General features: G+C 39.3%; 1 protein-coding gene across 11 annotated transcripts in view; it reads right to left on the bottom strand.

Moving 5' to 3' along the window:
- The window catches only part of il1rapl1a (interleukin 1 receptor accessory protein-like 1a), a 146,740-nt gene that overhangs the window by 8,502 nt on the left and 115,447 nt on the right, over window positions 1-22,791 (bottom strand). For all 11 annotated transcript variants that reach the window (XM_067516684.1, XM_067516679.1, XM_067516676.1 and 8 more), the window contains 2 exons: window positions 6,978-7,110; window positions 2,737-2,882 (listed from right to left, as the gene is read on the bottom strand). In XM_067516684.1, coding sequence (XP_067372785.1) covers window positions 2,737-2,882; window positions 6,978-7,110 — 279 coding nt within the window. The remainder of the gene's footprint in view (window positions 1-2,736; window positions 2,883-6,977; window positions 7,111-22,791) is intronic.

Raw genomic sequence — 22,791 nt, 5'->3', positions numbered from 1 at the left:
AAAACGTAATTCTATGCTGACGTTATTGGTCTGTTGAGAAAAGCTGTGCACCAATTTGCTGTTTAAACAGCTTCAAATTACCTCTCTTTGTGGGGTGACAACAGTGCATGAAAAGAGCTTCAGACGAGTCATGCTAGAGAGCCAAAATAGCTACACAGCTGCTGGGGGAAATATTCAGAGAAACAGCACAATCCATCGGAGCTCATGCATAGATTGTTAACACAGTCAAAGATGGAGTGAGGACATAAAAAATGCCCCAAAATGATGGAAGAAGACAAGAGCCTGTACTCTCTGAACTCCTTCTATCCTGCACACAGCAATTTTCAGGTATGTATGGCTTCTATGTATTCACTCCCCTTAAATTTATTGTCAACATCAAGGTTAATGGTCTTGAACAAATAAAATATAAAGCATAAATAGATTTTACTTCTTTGTAGTGACTCACCTAAATCAATACAACTAACTGGTTTTGGAAGTCACAATTTATGGACGGATACAAATTGAGATCACATAAGTGGAGTGACTGTGTTTTAAGCGATTATAGTATTTAAACACCTGTTTGTGGACATTCACATCAAATTACACCTTGAAGACAAAACATTCAAGGCAACTCTGTGAAACGATTATTGAAAAAGCAGACAGAGGATAGATTCACGAAAATTCATTGACTATATGAAGTACAGTAAAATCCTTCATTATGAAATGGAAGGAAAGCGGCACACACTTGACTCTGCATAGAGCAAGCTATCCTCAAAAACTGAGAGAATGAGGGAGGCCAAGACACCTACTCCTCTGAGGAAGTTAAGCTGCAGTTATGCTTGTCACATTGGTCGATGTGCACAATCTGTGACATTACCACAGAGCCAAAACCATTGTACTTGCACTTAAGAGGCTCTTGATTGGCTACAATCTTCTACTAAATGGTTGGTGTTGCTGCAGAAAAACACACTTCTGAAAGCAGTACTGAACAGGGAAGTCTGAGGCCCAGAACAGTGAACAGGTTCCCATGTTCTCGCATCAGCAAGTAGTCATATATGCCTGTTGTGATGAGCCTTCTCACTCACTCTTGCCACCAGATCATTCATTTTCTACTGTTCCAGCGCTGCACTGCACATACCAACTTAAAACATCAATGTGCACCTCTTGGCAGCAGTTGCGCAGTCAGATTTGTCAGGCATGTCGGCTGACAGTGGTGGGAACGGCGAATACTGTTTAAACGTTGAAGATGGGAGAGACTGTGCATACAACAGCTGTTGCCCAGGTCCCTCAACCAGTCAAAGCTCGATGGAAAACCATTGTTCAAAAAAGCTCTCATCAAATCTCAGCTAGAATTCTGGCACGTGGGACAATGAAATCAACTGGATAAACATTCTATGAGCTGTTTGGACATCAAACTCAAAGCAATGTTTGAGAAAAACTAAACTCACATTATTAAAAACACACTGTCCCCACTGTGAAGCATGATGGTGACAGCATCACGCTGTGAGGATGCTTCTCAACTTGGAATGCAGTAAAATACAGAGACGTCCTTTAACAATACCTGATGCAGTCTACAAGAGAATTGCCACTAAGGAGAACAATTATTTTTTCAGCAAGACAATGATTCAAGCACACAGCCAAAGCTACACTGAAATGATTTAAGGACAATAAGGGTAATTCTCTGGAGTGGCTGAGTCAGAGCTCAGACCTCCATTAAATTGAGAATTTGTAGCTGGAATTGAAAATAGCAGTTCACTCATGATCCCTGTGCATTCTGACAGAGCTTGGGCAGTTTTGCAAAGACAAAAGTGGGACAATTGCAGTGTCCAGATGTTCAAAGCTGACAGAGCTGTATCTATCCACAATGCCTCAGCGCTGTAACTATGGCATCTACAGAACTAAATGCTAACCTAAGGTGGGGTGAATACCTAAGCATTTAATTATTTTATATTTTAAATTAATTAGGTTTTAACTTTGACGTAAAATAATGTTTTTGTAAATTTATATTAAAATGGCAAATGACACTGACCATTATTCAATGTTGAAAATAAATTTAAAAAAAGGGGGTTAATACTTTCTATACTTTCTTTTTCTTTAATATTACAATATATTAAGTGGTATTGGCCTAAAACTTATTGTGGCAGCTTTTAAAACTAAACTAAGATTGTTTTTCCATGTTTAATTTTCCTTGTTTAATTATAGCAATTAAAACAATTGGCAAACAGTTGCTTATTTAAGAATCCAGCAGATGCACGGGACCATCCATTAAGAGTGTTTTCGGGCCATTCGGCAAATCTACAGACTGAGTATAGATTGGGTAACTTTTGCTGCTAATTGCACAACAGCCAGTTTCAAACCTTTTTACCTTTTTATCTGAAGTCACCTGCTTGCTGTGGCAAGAAAAGATGCTAATAAAATAATAAATGTGAACCAGTGTAAAAGTTGGGGGTTTACAAGACACTAAGATAGTCAACTACAGTGCTAATTCCCAGCAATGCTAAATGTTTCTGATTGCATTGTGACTGCAATGTGTAAAACATTATGCACAGATTATTTATTTCATTTAATGAAATGGTTCAGCTGGGCTTTCTTCCATTTATCATATAGCTTTAATGAAGAGTTGGAACAAGCTGACAATGTGTAACACGAGGGTTTATCCAACCGTAAAGACACTTTGGCAAACACAAAATTCAAAAAACAGATTTGTTTAGGGGTTAACACTCAAGGTCATAGTGAGAAACATCAATGAGCACTTACCCCGCCTGAAGAGCTGGATGGTTGCTTGGCGACGGCCGTTACCATTTTCCACATAACAAGAGTAATTTCCCAAGTCCTCCTCCTCTAAGGAGTCAATAGTCAAGGAAATGGCAACTTCCTGTTCACCAAGGTGTTCTTTGATCAACCTGCAAAAGCAATAATAATAATAATAATAATAATAATAATAATAAAACACACTCAACAAAGCTCCTCTGTAAGACCTACAGGCCGTAGATGTGAAGTACCAAGTTTCCCTCATCTGTACTAATGTAGAACATGCAATCGATGCAGTTCAGTTTGATGCCCAGGATCATGTATTTGCTTCAAAGCCAAGATCCTGAGTGAAGCAATCACAAAACATACTGTTACAATTCACAAGGGTTAAGCGGTTGTGAATGCCCACCAGCAGTATCTATCTGTAACACAAATTTTTCTCGTTGAAGCCCCCTTTGTGTTACTGTAAATACTTCACGGTATGTTAATTTCTTTCTCTGCACTCAAAACATATGAGAAATGAAAATCAATAAGGGCTCTTCCTCTACGCGTGCGGTGGGTGGGGGGGGAATCAAATAATGGTGATGAGAAGAAAATCTTTTTATAGCGGCTGCCATGGTAACGGAGAGAAGGAGAGAAAGTAATATTCCATAAGGTAAATGAGTGTCCCCCACTGGGCTGGTTGAGCCTGATAGAGGAGGGAACAGGGAGATAATGCTCCCTCATACCAGAGACACACTACTTAGCCTACTTTTACAGCACTCGCAGCTCTGATGACACTTTGGAGGTAACAAAGTACAAATTAGAAAGAAATAACCTCTGTCTGTGAGCTTGGGTGCATGTAAATGTATTATCTGGTGTGTTAATAATGGCTATGTGTTGAGAAGGAGAAGTGGAATAAGGAAAAACAAAAGTGTGTTTTGAGTGTGTAGGGGGATAATGACTCTCGAGCATCTCTCTTCTCTCTTGCCTTCAACCGGTAAACTGCACATAAGGACAGCTTGTTGGGAAGATTTGGCTTCAGTAATTGAAAGTGTATCATTGTCTTTTTGTAGAGGCTGAGGCAGCCCTGATGATATTTGTAGTTTTAGCGCAGTTTGTAGTGCGTTGAGTTGGGGGCTGGGGTGTTGAGAGGAGGTACGGGAATAATTCATGGCTCTCCAGGGATATGTGTTTACTTTGAAGCTTCCTATTTTACATCATCGTGCTCTATGAGAAAATGGAGCTTGCCGCCATATAACCTGATGGATAATCACTGCCGTTATTCAACCTGAGTCTCAAATGGAAATGATGAGGACCTAAAGTTAGAGCAGGTGGCTAACAAGGTACAGGTGAAGCTCACAGATATAGATGAGAGTGCTGAATGACAGCTCATAACACACACACACGCACACACACTCACAGAGTTAGGCTTCAAAGTAAGCTGACCTACACCAGACTGTGCCTGTACTGTAACTTGTGTGAGAGTCAGATGTGTAGAACGGCATGTGTGAAAAGCCAGAAAAATCTTCTACATTTCTGTTGGGTCATTGAGTTGATTGATACAGAGTTGACCGAACAAGTAAATCATGAACACATTTTCAGACTATGACTTCAGGCACTTCTTCGTTTCAATATTCTCTCCCTTTCTCATTAGCAAAACCTCTGTGTTTGCTCATTCAATGATCAATTTCCAGCTTATTCATTCCTTTTATACATCCAATTCAATGCACATCTGCAAAACAACCACTGAATGGGGTCAACAACATATTGATCACCTCCTTTATTATGCTGAGGCCAGATTTGCTTTGCTAATTTATTAATCACCGCGTGCTATGCTAATGTCCAGTCATCCGTGCTACAATAACAACAATAGCCCTGTCCCGATGGCGCAAATGAAAATTTATGGGCTTGGGTTAACATAGAAATGAACTCCTCTAAATCAATAGACACAGAGTTGGAAAATAGATGCTTGCAGAAACTCTGAGCTTAATGTATGAGTGCTCTTCTCCAAGCTCAAGTTTGCCTGCTGATGCATTAGTAATAAAACTAAAAGTGTGTGGGTTCTGGCTTGAAGAAGAGAGATAACCCTTAGAAACATGTCCGCTGTAGCATCCGAAAGGAAGACTGGCTGCAGGGTAAGCACAGATTTATCCAACTTCAGTTTTTCCCATCCTTTCTCTTCATGCTCCTTCTTTTTGTCCAGTCCACATCCCTGGCTGCCGTCATGGAAATAAAGCGAGGCACTGACTGGACCTAAACAAGCTTAAGGTAGCAGCATCAGCAACAGTGAGAGGATGATCAAATACATTATTGATCAGCCGCATGAAATATTGGTATAAATTATTGAAAAGATAACCCCTCAGCCAGGGAGAGGGGGAATCCTGGTGTCAGGGAGTAATGGAGGAAGAGAGAGACAGTGTAAGAAAGGCAGGAGAGCAGCAGTGGTAGTTAAAATGAGATTCGTTTCTGTTGCCTGTTCATATCAGTGCACAAGCAAATGCACTATCACAAATTTGTCTTCTTTGCTTTCCTCCTCGGTGACTTCTACCATATTTCTTAATCTTCCACTTCTTCTCTCTTTGCTCCCTCTCTCTTTCTCTCGCTCTCCCTCTCCTTCCCTCCTACCCCCTCCTCCACAGCTCCCCACGGCCCATCTGCATGCCGCTATAGGTGGGTGCACCGAGGTAGATAGCGATAGTGGTGGCGGTGTGAAAAATGGCGGTTGTTAACCATCTGACAGGGCTGTCTCCCCAGAGCTGCAGCCTCTCCAAACAGCCCTAATGGGAAACATGCACATGGCCCAGGGAATGGACTTGTTTAGCAGGGAGAGACATAGAAATGGGCTTGCTTTAAATGTCTAAGAGGCTTGAAAGTGAGGCCAAATTTTACAATGTTACTCTGAAAGGACATGATAAGAGAGAGCAAGGTGAAGAAGATGTGTGTGACATTTAGCAACACGTTTAGAGCAAAATGTTAAGACACACCTGCATGCTTTTTGTAACGCTGTGGTTTCATAGTGTGGTGTACATCGAATCCAACAAATAAACATCCTGTTCTACAGTAGATAAAGAAGGGCGAGGAAAAAACATTTGCCACGGACACAGACAGTTAAATACACACTAGTTCTAAGTATCACATAAACCAACTTTTAAATGGCCCAAATTACTTATCTTTTAAGTATATTATGAGTCGTACTCATTTAAAACAATATTTTAGAAAATATATGTAGCCTTTTTTATTGCATTTGCTTTATAGATTTTATTCTCTGTGTTGGCAACAACTTAAAGGGCAGCACTAAGCCTTACATAACGACTGCATCAGCTACAATGCTTGAAATTGCTTGTGTTAGATAATCCATCATGACGCACTATGTATTTATTTTCAGATTGTTGTCTGAGCTTTTAAATGCAGGTGCACACAGGAACTGGTTCGAAAAACTCTGTGTTAGTGTGTCCACTCCTGACTGAAGAGAAACTTTTTACCGCAAGAAACAAGAAAACATCAGGGCTTCCTTTTTCAAACTGCGCAGAGCAGATTGGCTGTTTTTTTTTTTTTTTGTCATGGTTGGATTTTCTGACAGTTGGTAAATGCAATAAAGGTTAGGACAAATAATCAATATGTCAGTGCACCCCAATATAATCCACTGGCACCACTGTAATGTTGCAGTAAGTAGTAACTAAACTAAACTAACGATGCTGAGAACTTCCTTTCTCACTGTGCAGCCGTTTACTAATTTATTGCTTTTAAACCTTGAAATTATTCTTATATACACATAGAAGTGTTAATAAGAGCCTGCACATTTTGTTTGTGTGAACCTAGCAGCAATAGAATTGCATACAGTACATAACATGTGTTATAAGACATGTTATGTACTGTATGCAATTTTATTGTTTCTTTTCACAATATAGCACAATATGACTCATCCGCTTTCCAGCTGCTTTCAGGTGCATTCTCACAGGACAATAATGTAATTCAGCAGAAGAATTAAGGTGACAAAATGAATGATTTAAAGCAAGCATCAAGCCTCCGCACATTATTCACACCGCACAAAATAAATGGAAAGCCGCAACTGCTTGAAAGGCAGTGAATAAATCTCTAGAAAATCATCATCTTCGTGAATGCAATTTGGAGTTAATGGTCTAAAACATGCCAAACCATTGATGTCGTCCTTTAATATTTTCCAGTGAATTTATCTACATCTACTCTTAATTCCTCATTACTGCTAAATCAAGTGAAATGATTTACTCCAGCAGTGTGTTTCTTACTTGATGTCGCTCTCCTGGACTCTCTCTTCGTCCAGGTCCTCGATAAACTTCTCTCCTTTCATCCAGTAAATGAGTGGGCTGACATCGCCGCTGTAGCCAAAAAATGCCCGACAAGTCAGGTTCAAAGTGGTTCCTGCAGAAACAGAAGACAATGTGCTGTCATGAATAAATGTTTATCTCAAAGGTTATGTCATATTACCTGCATTTAAAGTCAGTGAGATCATCAGAAACATGAATCTTATTTTGTGTGACTTATTGCATCATACAAACACATGCTTCAGCACAGAGTTGCCAGCATTAATACATGTACTCACACAGACAAAACCAATTCATGTCTAAAGAGAATTTGCAAATTGGACATTTATGCACCGTCAACAAACCTTTGGGGATTTACACCTTTGATAAAAGCAGACAGTGTTTCCGTTCACAGCGACTCAAGAGAAACTTCACTGGAAATGTTTTGATTTGCTAATGTCAATAGCACATTCATACAGTTTACTGATCTAAAAGCAAGTAAACTATAGTGAACACATGAGGGCACTCAAGAGCTTCCTAAAACCCCCCTCGAGACTGTGCGTCCACAAGAGAAAATCCGAAAGGAAGCATAAGGGCTCTGACAATAACATTATTTTATTTAGAGCTGCTGCTGAGCAGGTCAGAGGTCAACAACTGCAGTTTGCTGAGAGTTGATTTGTCACTGAATAGCTGATATAGTATTTGCGCTTTGAAGTAATGGATTGTCTCCTTGGTTTGGTAAAGAGGGGACGCGTATTCAGAAGGAAGGAAAACTATGCACCAATTTAAAAAACTAAAAAGTGAAAGAAAAAAAACATTCAAAGCTGTAAGATGTTGCACTTCTTTGAGCTGATTAGAAATTACATATAGACATCATTTTTAGCACTCATGCAAGCCACTCCATGACCAAGAACTATGCATATGTTAAGCCAGGGAACATAAAGATATAGCTATGTAGGCATTACTATGCACATGTTTATTTTGCTTTCCTATGGTGTTGTATTCTCAAAGGGCCTTGGACTTAGAAATTACATGCTGGCTCTCAAGGAGGCACACAGCAACAACACATAGATGAAGGGGGCTCATTATGCAGCACATACTGTAAACTGGATGGTTGGGGCTTGCTCCCCTTGGGAGAATCAGCGCTGTGACTGACAGTGAGGCACAAGATTTTGGAAGCACTGGGAGAAAGGCATGATTGGAATGGGGGTGAAGAGGGTGCTGTTTCCTGTCACAGCAGGATTTATGAGCAGGAGTGCAAGGTAGACTGTACTGGTATGGGGTATGTACTAATTAATCCTGCTTAGCATGTAACAGCACCACGGACAGCTCCTTACAGTCTAATGCAGGAAACAGAAGTCAAAATGTAGTACTCAGCTACAGCCAAAAAAAAAAAGGAGTCAAAATCCTTTCTGATACACTCAAAACTAAATGCATGAGTATTTATTAAAAGACTATAACATACAGATGTCTGTGTTTTAGCCACCCAGTGTAGTGATCTCTGAACCCACAGCGCACAACTAACAAGCACCTTTTTCTCAGATGCCCTGACCAGCGCAAAACTGGCAAGGTTACTTTAAAAAGACTAAGTGTGAAGCAAGGGCACATATCCTCGGTGCTCCCCTGCCCATAACCCAGTCAGTGCTTCAAAAGATTTCAGTAGGTCACTCTGAGCACATGGAAAGTTTTATGGCACCCATGGAAGGAGGATGCGAGGACACCCGGGAATGAACTGATAGTACTGACTGTGAGGTGCAGTGGCTGACATTTCCAAAGTTCAACAGCCACTCTCAGCTTGGTATTTGTGCACAGCCGGGCTGTACAAAGACTACACGTTGTACCTACAAAACAGGAACCTTCTGTGTGTGATTATACGCGTATGCACACACCCACACACATTACTGTACAGTCTTAATTACTTGTGGAGCAAATGTGCAAAGTAGCCATACTGTGCAAACTACATATTGTAAAACATTGTAACACTGTGTGTGAGGCAGATTGCAACATTTCCCTTTTCCTCTGTTTGTAAATCTCCCCTGTGCTGTTAGTTTATCCCACAGATCAATTGCAAACTAGGAATGTCAGGCTGCTGGCAATCGTTGCCTGCAGAGGAAGTTTCCACTGAGCTCCCTTGGAACCACAGGAAATTGTTGGAGGCCTCACGCTGCCTCATTCTAATCCAGGTGCCGCACTGTCCCAAATAGTCTCAAATCCATCTTTGTTATTCCTTCCACCAATAGAAAACTCCAGTGGGTAGTATCACATCTGCAACATCACCCTCACATGACAGCGGGACACTGTCTTCTAAGATGGCTCCCATACAATGTGATTGTCCTACACTCATCAATGCTGTGCAGACTTTGAATTGAGAAATTTCCCCAGTGTTCATTAACGTTTCTTTAGAGTAAATAAGTAAAAGCCAGCATGTGATGCACAGGGTTTGATGTTCTCTGACTGGCTAGAAGGACGAGTCGTGCTCAAAACATTTTAAACAGGAATATCTCTGTCAATGCTGTTCTGTGACTTTGTGCATTATATGCCGTTGATGATTGGTTGTATATAAGTTATAGAGCAGATCCGTGCTAAAATACTCCCAAAACTTTTTTTTAGCACTTTTAGGACTTCTTGTGCGTGGCAGGTCAAAAGTCAAGATGAAGTTTATTCCTGAGAAGAAAAAATAAAGAACAATTTTTTTCTATCAACAATTTTCTGTCACAATCTTAAATACTGCTACAAATACCAAAAAAAAAAAAAAGTTAAATATAATAGAGTGTACCATTACCTATTCACAAAACGAACACCATTTTGTGCCATTCAAGATGTTATGTTAACAATTTTACAGACATGTCTTTTACAAAGATGGCCTATGGGGAAAATTATATTTTTGTTGCTGTAGTGCAGCTGGCAATGGGGATAAATTGGCGGCAAGGCTCTGCTACAATATATCGAGCTCTATTACATCCATAGTCACATAACATTCTCTGCCTGCATTTAATGTATCTTCACCTCTCTCTAGAGCTCTTTTTTTATTTCCAGTACCTTTCAATGTACCACTGAAATAATCCCTAAGTTTGTGAAGGAACACCTATTTTCTCCTGGGGTTACATGCAGTTTATAGCATGTAACCAGTGTCACACTTGAAGTTAGGATGAAGAGTAACTAAACGACTGTGTCGGCTGTTACAAAATGGTAACCAGGCATAAAGAGAAGCCATTTTTACATACTGCTGGCATGACTCTGTCATTAGCCTCTGAGCCAGCAAAGTACTATGATGTCAAGCCAGCTGAAGTTTGAACAGATGGTAGGAAGACTATTAAACAGGACTGGAACAATAAGGTGAAACATTTGCTCACTTTCAGGTTACAGAGGAGGAGAAGCAGCTTTCAAAATGCCTCTGTTCTGTCCTGCGGCTCAATCTCACAGCAGTGTCACTATTATTATAATCTATTATTATTTTCATTTGATTATTTTGTGAGCACCGCAATATAAAATCTGCATGAGTTTTTGTAAGCATAAGAGCTATGGGTCCTACCATGACCACCGTGGGCTTCATACCAGACACATCTAAAAGCGGGGTAATTAAAAACCTACTGGTCCATTTAAACAAGGAGTACAGAAAGTTGCCAGTAAAAGCATCTCATAGGGCTGTGAAAACCAAGGATAGTTAAATTATGACCTTGGGCTTCAGAGAGGCTTTTAAGAGAACAGCATGAAAAACATGAACAAACTCAAGGCTCTGCAGTAAAAGCAGCAGGCTGGACTTAAAGTGAACTCTTTTCATAGGACACAATTTAGGACAACCTGGGCTGGCTGCACTGTTTCAATAATTTAAAAAATGTAATACTGATATTAGGAATTTTCCAAGTAAAAATGTGTCTAAAATCATAAGGTTGTAGTGGGATGTTAGATTATACTGTGTATTAACCTTTGAAAAAATAAATGCAATGCTGTATATTTTGAACAAGGTTTGTTACCACTTTCCCTTTGTCTCAATAAGTCTATTAGTCCCACGTATAATCCAAACGGCTGGTGGGACAGCCCGATAGCCGGGGGGAATATAGCCAACCTCTTAACTCCTTTCAGCAGTGAACAACACACAGCTGAGCACAACATAACATCAGTATGTCATGTCCTCTGTTCTGTGAACAACAAGGTGTGCAAATGCTCACACACATGCTGCCAAATCTGTAAACTATGTATAACCATAAATTATGTGCTATTTTGAAGCTGTTAGAAAGATTTCTAATGGTACACATATAGTGTTCTAGTTCATAATGTGATACTATTTGAATGTAGTGCATAAAGTACATTATACAACAACTATACAACTACTGATCATTTGTATTATCAATTTCTCAAGCAATTAGTCTTTCGTTTGGTCTACATTGTCTGAAAATGTCCTACAGATCAGTGCGACATCTTAAGCCCCGGAGCCCAATGATTCAGTCTTTCAGTTTGACATTTTTGCTTTAAAAATGACTTGTTTGCATTGTCAGAAAAGTCAAATGCAGTGTACAGTATATCTGTTTTTGTTCTGATATATATACTCTGACACACAAAAATATGGTTTTCTTATCATGCTACTGTGGCTTGATTACCGCGTTACTTTTTGTCATGACAATAGTGCAGTAAAAATTATCGTGACACTGGCTCAGTAAATGCTGACAAAATGTGCCTTTATTATACTGTTAACAAAACAAACCTAAGCAAAATATGATTTCACAGAGTGCCAGCAATATTGGTTTACCACATTCCTCCTTGCTTCTCTGTCTGTGGATTAACATGTTGCCAGCCTTTAGGTAAAAACTCAGAAAGTCCATCACTGTGTCATTTTTCCATGTTCACAAATAAATGTGCCATTACAAGACTTGGCAAGATTTGAGGTGAGAAATATCCCCCGCTGACTGAATGTGTGCCTTGTACAGCACAAGAGCATGATTAAGTGTTTCTCATGAGTGTGTGTTTCTTTATATGTGCACATCTCAGTGTGTTTTCTCTGCCTTCAAGCATGCGTGGGTGTGGAACAAATCCATGTAATCTGAGTTATTGACATCTTTCCCCCAGCTGAAAGTTGGTTGCGGTGCCTGATGGAAAGTACTGTAGACTTAAGAGCCCCTCTATCTTTTATTTCTGCTGGCTTTGGAAAGATAATAAAATAATAAGTGAACAGGCATTTGGGGAAATATGCTTATTAGTTTCTTGCTGTGAGTTATTTGAGAAGATTGATGGCACTACTAAAGTAAAGTAAATACAGTATGAATACTGGTTAGTTTAGCTAAGCACAGTCTCTTTACACAGCTAGCCAGGCTGTTGTCCAACAATAACAAACCACCTACTTAAATCACTAAAGCTTCACCATTTATACATTTTAGCTTGGTGGTTTGAGTACAGGAGCTTGACAGTCACAGCCAAGAAATAATCCAGCAACTTCCCTCCTGTAAAACCACATTTTGACATTTTTACAGTGCGCTTTTTATACAAATTACACAAATAAATGTGAAACTATACAGATTTGTGTCTGTCTCTTCTAAGGTTGTGAAGAAAAGTCAAAGTATTTCTTTAAGAGCAACTCACAGCAACTGAAAATCATTTTTTTATGCTTACAGTATTTAACATTCCCATCTTTATGGAGGGTTGTACTGTACACCGTGGCACCAGTGTGGGCACCGTTGCTCCTCACTTTCAGTCAGAGAGGACAGTGGAATGATGATTTTTCAGTATTTCAGTAATTCAGTATTCAATTACTTTTTAAAGTGAGGTGTTGTTAGACCTACAAAGTCCTTCACAATTATTAAATGAATATCCCTATTTAATGCATCCAGCAACTAAAGATGCAAAACACTCTATGCAGCGTTTTGGCTCTCTTTATTGTGTGTTTAGAAGGACAAGTGAATAAATGGATGAATTAGTTAATGGGTGTGTAAAGGACTGAGTGAGAGTGCTGCAAGGGGTCATGGATTTGATTTGCACAAACTTTTGGTGCACGTATAGCTGATTTCACAGTCTTTGGGATAATTAGGCTTCACAGAGATGGCAGATTCAGACAGAGGAATACTCTCCAAGCTAGAGAAAAGGAAAACAAACCTCGGCTGCTGCTGTCCAAATTCAGCGCAGATGCACACAGCACACAGTAAGATTGACAGATACGCAGACAAAAGGGCAGATGAACGAACAGATAGAAAAAAAAAACAATAAAGCCCTATGCATACCAACATGATTATAAATGAACAGACACACACGCATGTCAATGACATTTCTGTCTGAGCTTTTTCTCCTAGAATTCACTGAATAGGACCCTTGTCTTTCACATGTCACTCTGTGGAACAGAGTTGGTTTGTGCGTTTGTCTGTGTGACAGTCACCACTGCGTTTTATTTGTAGAATAAGCTACAATATGGTGTCCTTTTTGAATAAGTCATAGTGTCTTTGATGTTTCATAACACATTCTAGTCTTCAGCGCAACCCAGCGTTTTCTTGGTGCTTTTCAAGGCAGGGAGACATGTGGAACAAGAAACGATAGCACATGTTGATGCTTTCCTCACCCTGATATGAACTTTTTTTTTTTTGGAGGTGGGAGAAGAGGCATGCTGATGGGGGAGTGTCTTACACAGAAATGCATGTGAAAATATACATTTTGCTTATACATTTCCTAACAAAAACACCAGTGTCATTTGCAATAGTCCACGGTGCGATAGAGAACCAGTCTTACAGTCCCACATGCTGTTTCTCAAAATATAAAAAACTTCCTTTTTCAGATGACTGAAGTCTCTACAGTCATCTAAAGAGAACAGGAAAGACAGCATATTATATTTGGAGCTACAATAACTCAGTGCAGCAAAATACAGAACCATTACATACAAAGCTATGATACATTAACGAAACATACACAACAAAACTTCAGGTCGGTACAAAATAACCATACCACTCCGGTTTAAACTTGTTCATCTTCTTGTTCTCCATCAAACTCAGGAGGTGTTAAGAGGCTGGGGATGCATGGGATGTAAAAAGTTTCCTATTAATATCAAATCACATCCGCAGGACTGCCTGTTCCCACCACTCTCAGTGTACTCATCTAAAAACAAGAAGTTACCAAGGGAAACAGCTTCGTGCCTCATCTCCATTTTTTCCCTACATTTTAATCAGACGAGAATATCATAACGAAACAAATATCCTGCCCGGACACATGGAGAGACCTGTAGAAATAAGTCATTGTATTTTGTCAGGAACAAATTTCCAATTGAAGAAACACCACAACTACAAAAAAATAAAAAAATTAAAAATTAAAAAATTAAAAAACAGCATCTAGAGGCATAAATTGTCTGTCATTAAAAATTTCTGAGTTCATTATAAATTCCAAAGTGTAACCACTGGACTCGTGCTGACTCCTGCTTCACTCAAGTCTGATCCAAGAGTACAGCATATGCACTGGAGTTTTTGCTTGTGTTTATGCAATTTGTTTTTAGGGCCATGATAACTGGCATCCACAGTGGTTGAGATGTTACAAAAATGTGCCCATATGTGCATGTCTCAAAGTAACAGCACAGCAGACGAATATGAAAAAAGCCTTCCGGTAAAAAACCCTTAACCTTTTGTGCATCAATCTGAAGAGTAAAGATCAAAGATTTAAAGGAAGTAAAGATAATAACTACTGCTATATATTTATTATTAGAAATAAATACATTTATTAATATATTCAGAGTTTCTGGATAGAAACAATATTAATCAAAATATTCTTATGAGCTAATGATGATTTTGTCATTGTTAATCAAACCAAACTGAAAGCTAATTGTTTTAAAAACGTATTATTAATCATTTAACACAAGTAGTGCAATTTTATTTTGGCAGATGCCAGATGTTTTATTTTTTGTTTTGTTGTACAAAAGAAGTATGGCTTCAGCACCTGCACAATATGGTTACTCTGCTACAAAATAAAACTTTTATCTTGTAAAAGTAGGGGTTTTGACATTCACCATCCCCAGGAATATCATCTACTTCAAACATATCATCTGCTTTTGATGACATATTTGGGCTGCAGTATATTTGCACCTCACCACTTTGTACACGTTGCTAATGCTATTTTTCCAGCCACTTTGCTCTCAATGTGCCTTTTTTCTTCTGCATCACCACCACTTTGTGCAGGCTGTTGAAGTGAGCCATTACATTAAAAACATATAATTTACTCCTCCGTTATCACAGATAGTTACTTTTTGTAGTTGCTTAATGGCAGCCAGTTGGCATCCTGTCAGGTTTGGTTGAGGTTTTTTCTTTTCTTTTCTTTTATTTAAGAAACCAACATCGTGCTCAGATCATTGGGTTATTCTGGCAGCAACATACTCTGTCACGTTTTTGGGAGAAAACCTCTTTATTTTAACAATAATTTTCTGACAGGTTAACAGCATCAGAATAAAGCTGCCTTGTTTCTTGCTTGACGTTATCCAGTAAGATTTTTAAGGATGGTCATAAACCAAAAATGCAGGGATTTTCTAATTCCACAAAAGGTCATAAATTCCCATTTTTTCATCTTACGAGTTACAATGTTTTCAAGCAGAAGAGTAATATTTTGCACATTTAAAGCTTTTGACTGAGACTTTCAGAGGCTTTGGGTATTTCAAGCATTAATTAAGCAGAAATCTAACCAGAAAGTGAGTCATTAGATTAAAAACATATCATTTTCTTTTCTTTAATCACAGACCTTGACTTTTGTTGGCATCCACTCGGCTTTGATTGAGGCTTTTTTGGGAAATCAAACTTGAGTGGGGAAAGTGTTTTCACATCTTACGACTGAACACCACTGTTTAGGAACTGGTTTAAACTTGTTTGTCTAATTTGTGAGATGCAAACCTCCCTATAAATATTTGTGTGCCTCTCTTGCCACAGTGGAGTTCACTGTACGTATGTATGGTTTGCTGTGTTTCTCGGCACTGATCAATGCAATAAAAAAGGCAACAGTTGACTCTGATATTTATTAAGCGTTTAGCCAGATGTTTTCATGTGAAAACCTTAATTCTTCAAATGTTTTTGCACAATGGATTGAGCGCAGTAGAATAAAGCTGATTTGTTTCTAAGCACATAAAATCTATGATGTGAAAAAAGAACAAAAAAATTGAATTATTTTACAAGGTTTTCCATGCAGAACAGTGATATTCTACAAACTAGCTTTTGACAGAGACTTTAATTTCAGAGTTTGGGTATTTTAAGCCTTAATTAAAATGGCTAAGCAGAGAGGGCTTCTGTGTGCATTTATATGTGGCTGTGAGAAAGAGAGAGATGTGAGTATGTTTGTGATTTCCTGCAGATATCACTGCATGAGAATCTGATTCAAGCCTTGTCAGTCATGATTCTTCCCCCACAAGGTGTGAAACAAGCATGAAAAACTGCACATGGTACTGTGTAATCCTTTCTCTGCACATAGGAAGGATAAGAAAGCGAACAAGACAAGCAATAAATAGAGGCGTGTGGCTTTGATAAACAAAATTACTGTCTTCAGATTGAATAATGTTTTGTGGTATGTGGTATGAGATTGAATTCTGTGAATTACTACAATATACTGAATATCTGTGTGTGTGTGTGTGTGTGTGTGTGTGTGTGTTTGTGCTTAATGTATAAATGCACATCCACCAACCGGCATCCCCACAGAGCCATACCCGGGCTGATGTGTTTGCTGTTGTCTGGTCGTATCAGAAGTGGGGTGTTGAGCTCAGAAAAGTCCAAATCTGTCATTCCCTTTCTTTACCGGCCTGCAGGTTGCCATGACAACGCCTACTGTGCTGGGTAGGAGCAGCTCTGCAGGCTCCGTCAGGAGAGAAAATACAGTAAAAGACAGGTACTGTGCCACATTTCGACCTCCATGGATTTGTGCCAATGGCAAGGAGCAATCAACGTCAGCTCTAATTAGAAGCAGGGCCAAAACTAAACTGTGGCTGCACGTACACCTGAAGATGGTGAAGCCTCAATAACATTTTAGGGCTCTGATGTATGCAGCGATTTGTTTCATGGCATAGCAATGCTGATGTAAAACAATGATGATAGGCTGAACTTTTTACTCTGCATTGCGGAAAAGTGCAGGTTGGTGTGAGACGGGGGAGTTGGAGGGGTAAGGTGTACAGTAGTAATAGAGTGGATTGGAAGATTTAAAATGAATAAGTGCAGGAATGAGTAAGGGCAATAAGAACATGGGGCCCACCCCCTCCACCTCCTCAGCCTCTCTCCTGTTCTAATATCGTCCCCTCTCCAGAGACAAGTCCTTAATTACCATTACAAGCTTGAGAGCTTTTAACAGAGGAGAATCCTGCTTCTTTTTCCTCTCTGTCGCTCGTTCTCCCCATTTGTTCCATGGCCCCTGATGATCCGTCAGGGAAATGTAAGCCTTTAATTACCAGTAAAAATTACGACCTTTGTGAACAGGTAGTTGGTGCCCTCGCCTTTGCCTGCTAATCGTCCCTTTTTGATGACATAATAGGTGCTCTGTCCGAGGCAGAGGAAGACCCATTATACAAAGAGAAGCATTGTGGGGGATTATATGATGATGAAATGATGAACTAAATAAATGTTCCTTTATCTTTCAAGCTATTTCACACAGACTGAGGGATCAACGTAGTAGCAATTACCAGTACCCCCCACCTCTCCCTCAAAAGCCACCTCGACTGTGTCCCAAAACACTTTGAAAGGGAATCATGCACTGTGGGAAAAGAAGCAAAATACCTCAACACACCCTGGCTTACTCATGTTGGGAACCCCTGCCTTTTTAACCTTTTTTTGTACTCTGTGACATACCTAAATTCAGACATTTAGAAGTTGCTGTCTATTGTATTCTTACAAGCTGTCTTTGTCACTCATGTCTCAACATTGCTGCAGGCTCCACATCCTCCCTCTCTTTTTCTTTAGAGTTTTCACACTGATGTGCATTCATATGAAAACCTCCTTTATGGCCAAAAGACCAAAGAGAATGCATTTTTCCCTGGATGATACTGAGTGTAGAGCAGCTAAGAACTGCTTTCCAAGCAGCTCGAGAAAGCTGTGGATTTTTACCCTCTGAGATTTGCCACTGACCAGAAGTATTTTAAAAGTGAGAATCAATGTTAATTCAAATGATAATGAAAATTGCCGTGCAGAGGAAAAGAAAGAGACGGCGAGTTAGAGAATAATAAAAACTGAAGCTTACAGAAAAGTGCAGAAGTCCAGAGCAAAAACGAGAGGGAGCTGTAATTGGCTCCTGTCCAGGGGGCTCGAGGCCAATTAAATGGTGTGATTTGAACACTTGACGAGGAACATCACTTTAACAAATGACCCAAGAGAGGCCGGGCTTCAGGCACTGACCCACTGACCAGAATATCAACTGAAGCCAGATTAACTCAAGAACAGAGCTCACTAACCATGATCAGGCCACACTAAATCTGACCATCCTCTATTAACCCAAGAATCACAGAGGGTTTACTTATATGGATAGACATTACCGCACCTCGCTCACACACCTCTGTCAGCAGAAAGTCCCTCTATCCTTTCAGCTGTAATGAGAGGCAATTAGGGTGAAAGGTAGTTTGGAGTTAGGGAAAGGTGTTTTAAATCGAACAAGCATGTGATTTCCACAGTTAACCTATGATCTCTAAAAACAATACCCTTGGTTTATATAGCACAAACAATACCTGCTTATATACCTACCTACACATGAGGGAAAGCTGATTACTGAATGGCACATGTAATAAATTGAACTTCAATGTGATTATAAAACTTTTTCTTTTTATCTATATTAGCACATTTTCAGTATGAAAAAGTGATGTTGAGGAGTTAGTGTATTGATAAGCAATTGAAACGCCAAAAACTGTGACAGAGACATACAGTTTTTCATGTACAGATCGCTGCCTTAATCCTAAGCACAAGAAAGAAAAACACTGATCTGTGCAGACTGATGAGTAGAAAGGTCTATGGATTAATGAATCAAACAAAAACAAACAAAAATTCTGTCGTGTTCTGTCGAGTTTTTCACCATGTGCTTTAAAATACGGTATCTTGTTGCACTCTCCTGTGTGCCAGTGGTTACTGTGGTGACTACTTTATCTCTACATACCTACCTTTAATATTCACATAACATGATGTTCACAGTGGATGATGGGTTCCCGCTCTTTAGTAATCACAGCTAAGGTGTTAACGAGAGAGGAATGCTACCTGAAAAACACATGCTGCGACTCCTATAATTCAATTAGAAGGGCAAAGTATCAATACAACAAAAACAAGAATTTTGTGTAGGACTTTGAGAATAAAATAAAATGTCATGAAATAAATAAAAGCAAGACTAGAAAAAAAGTCTTTAATTAAAAGTGATAATTAAAAGCTGTTTTTCTGTGGTGCACTCCACTGCAGTTACACTGCCTAAAAACTAAGAAGACATGTACAAAGTATAAAAATAGTAATAGAATGTAACATCAATTGGTTTACATACAACTTTGAGGTAGAAATCCGTGTCAAAAAATAAGTCAATAGGAGACTAGAATAAGAAGAAACAACAAAAAGGGTTTGACTGACAGTTTCAAGTCCAGAGCAGACAGGAAACATGCATGAAGATAGATGAAGTATGCATGCAGCAGAGATCCCCAGACAGATTTGGACCCAGAATGCTGCAGTTATGTGGCATATGCTTTATTATTCAGCCGTTCAAAGTTTTAGCTGCATTTTAAGCAGTACCTTTTAGGTTACCTTTGCATTACTCTCACAAAACATCCCCATTAGCTAAGAGTTTGCTTATGTAAAGTAAATTTGCAAAAATCACCTCTCCACAGGTGTAATCGCCCTTCTGGCTAACATTGGCACATTTACAATGATGCTGTGTAATGTGCTATGTCCCTCCCTGGTGCTCCAACACAGGGTACACAAAACGTCTTCTGTTTAAATCACTTGGTAAAATTGGTTTTATTAATAATGAAGAAAATTCACCTGCTACACCTTAAACTTGCGAGCTAAAAACTCACCTAGTCATGCTTTGACTTAGTAACTTTAAAAACATTACAAAACCTGATGATATAATGCATTATTTGACAGCATAAATATGAAAAATAACGAAGTCAGTCAGAGACATGAATCAAAGCTGAAGCCAAATCAGAAGCGTTGTTTGTTGCAACTGGGAAAGAAACATGTAGAGCAAGGTATCAATTCTCTCAAAGGAGTTATGAGCTTGAGCTTCAACCTGTTGTTATGAGTGCATACAACAGAATTTATTTCAATGATTGGATGTTTCTTACCAAAATCCACACTGGGGGCTGGAGTAACATGACTTTTTCCTTATGTATTGTCCTTATGTTTTATTGTGCACAGGCTTGAAATTTGTCTGCAGGAACCAAATCGACGCACCATTGATAGTAAGATTAAACTTCTAACAATCACAGTTGTCAAAGCTGATGCCTGCATTTCTGGTGGCACTCTGGCAAAAGATAAATGTTTAGACAGAAATGCAGTGCATTTATTTATTACACCCTAAAAAGTAATTTGAGTCATTACAAAGCCATTATGTTAAGTTTGTATCAGTAACACAGTCCAGGTATATGGTGAAGTGTTACCTATTAACCCAATGAATCATGTTTCCAAGTGCACTCATTTGCTGCTTAAAAGCAAAATGCCATTTGTAGTAATTTTATGCACAAATTGTGTTTTTTTTTCCTTCTACATGCTCTGGAGCTTTACACACACCCCTGGCTTTCGCTCATACCCTGTCTTGAGAAAAGTAGATCTAAGGAATTAATTTGCCATTTCTCTTTCATCTCCATTCTCCATGCAAGAGATCACATATCTTCACCTCCTGAAGAGAGAGACCCTCTGTTATAGTTTTCTCTATCCTCCAGATATGTGTGACTCCACTTTGGAGATAACTTTTTTGGGGTCTTTCCCCCAACCAAAGCTTTGCCTTATCTTCAGAACATCATAACCCGCCCCTTGCCCTATTTTCTTCCTCAATCACTGACATGCTTTTCTGTTCTCCATGCGCCTTCCATCCTGAATGCACACTTACACCCACCCAATCGTCCTCCTTTCTATAACACAAATTGAGCACCTACCATTCTTCACCTTCCACTCCTCAGCCTCTTATCAGCCCTATAGCCCAATCCAACTGTCCTCCCTTTCACTCTCTGCTTTTGGAACCAGACCCTCAAATCCTGACACATCACTTCAGCTACAGACAGAGACATGGGCCTTACTACCCCTGCCATCTTCCTTTATCTCTGTTTGCCATCCCTCTTTCCTTTACTATCTCCCTCCCCATTCTTTGTTCCTCTCCATCTCACCAGCATTCCATCGCCTAATTCTCACGTAACCCACCCACTTGCAAATCCATGAAAAGCATGTCCGGTAAATTCAGGACTTTTTTGTGTGTGCAGATTGAGCTCATGCCACAGGAGACCTATGGGTTGATAAATCTAAATCAAGGCTGACAAATGACTTGTGCCAAGTGGGCTGGAGACACGGGCAGAGGGGCACTGGGGAAAACAGAAATGTTTACACACTAACACAGGCTGATGATGTCCCCTGGTACTTGCCAAGCACTGGGATAATTTCACTCACAAAATACCTGTGGGAACTGTGCCGAGCCGCTTCTTATGATGACTTTCAGCCAATCGACAAGTGGCGACGAGGGAGCACGATAGGATGTTAATTATGCCAATGATTTCTAGTGAGTCTCCGGATGTGTTTGATTTGTGTGTATTTATATGTGTGTGTTGTCCATCTGCAGAATATATATAGTACGCTACTTCATAGCATCTATTTATGCAGCAACTATGACTCCTTGCCAAGACCCTGTTTTGAAGACATCAAGATGCCATCCCATGATATGCAACTTTCATTTTTCTCCTTTTTGTCCCTGAGGTTCATTATTTAAAAAAAATACAACTGGGATCTGGTTTCTATGGTAACAGAAAAGTTTCCAGGTTCTGTTTGTGCCTGGCGAGGCAAAGTGGCCTGAAGTAAAGTGAAAGTGAAAAAGCCTTTTAATTATCACCGAAAATGAAGATGGTGTGCATGGAAGACTGGGTACACTCATGCAAATAGACAATGTGTCTGACTGTAAGTTAACAAACTAAGTAATAAACTTATTGCTTCCTGTTTACAAGCTTGCTTAGTACAATGTTGTCCATGCAGTCAGCAGAGTGTGCAGCGGACCCTAACCTTGTGATGTTCACTTAAGCTTCTTATGTTAAAATTTCTATGAGACACAGAACCCTAACTTCTCCGGGTGGGTTAGAGCAGCAACTTACATGAGGTGTAAGGAAATAGGTGAATTATCACGTGTGAGTAAAAATTGGATTTTACAACATTTTAGGAGTGTTTATCTAGTTTGAACCACTCACTGAATTGTATGTGTATTTTTGTTAATTGAAGGATTGTGATTTTTTCCTAAAAAACTGACATCATTTATCAAACCTGGCCAGAGGCAGCCAGCTTAGCTTTAGCACAGATACACTTTACTCATCCAGCTGAGTAACAAAAAGAAACATGGTGAAACATGTTTGCAACTGAGCTGATTATACACAGTAAAACAGTTAGTGAAGTGAGCACTGAGTGAGATTGGCTGAACTCAGTATGTAGTTACATTGTTCATGCTGCAGTCTCTCCTCTAGGTGAGTGATAGTGATTAATCTCTATATGCATAAAAACTTTTAAAACTGCAACCAGTGATTGTCAGGGTTGTTTATGTAGAGCATAAGTGACATATTTGTCTATGTTGTTGTATGAAGTGGATTCAGCTGTATGATCACTGTGGAAGATGTTAAACTGCAAGTGTTTCTGTACTTCAAGTGTGGTAAAATGAATAATAA

This window comes from Channa argus, chromosome 9 (genome assembly GCF_033026475.1).
Source record: "Channa argus isolate prfri chromosome 9, Channa argus male v1.0, whole genome shotgun sequence".
NCBI lineage: Eukaryota > Metazoa > Chordata > Actinopteri > Anabantiformes > Channidae > Channa > Channa argus.
The sequence above is the reverse complement of the archived record's forward strand: the minus strand, read 5'-3'. Positions and strand labels throughout refer to the sequence as shown.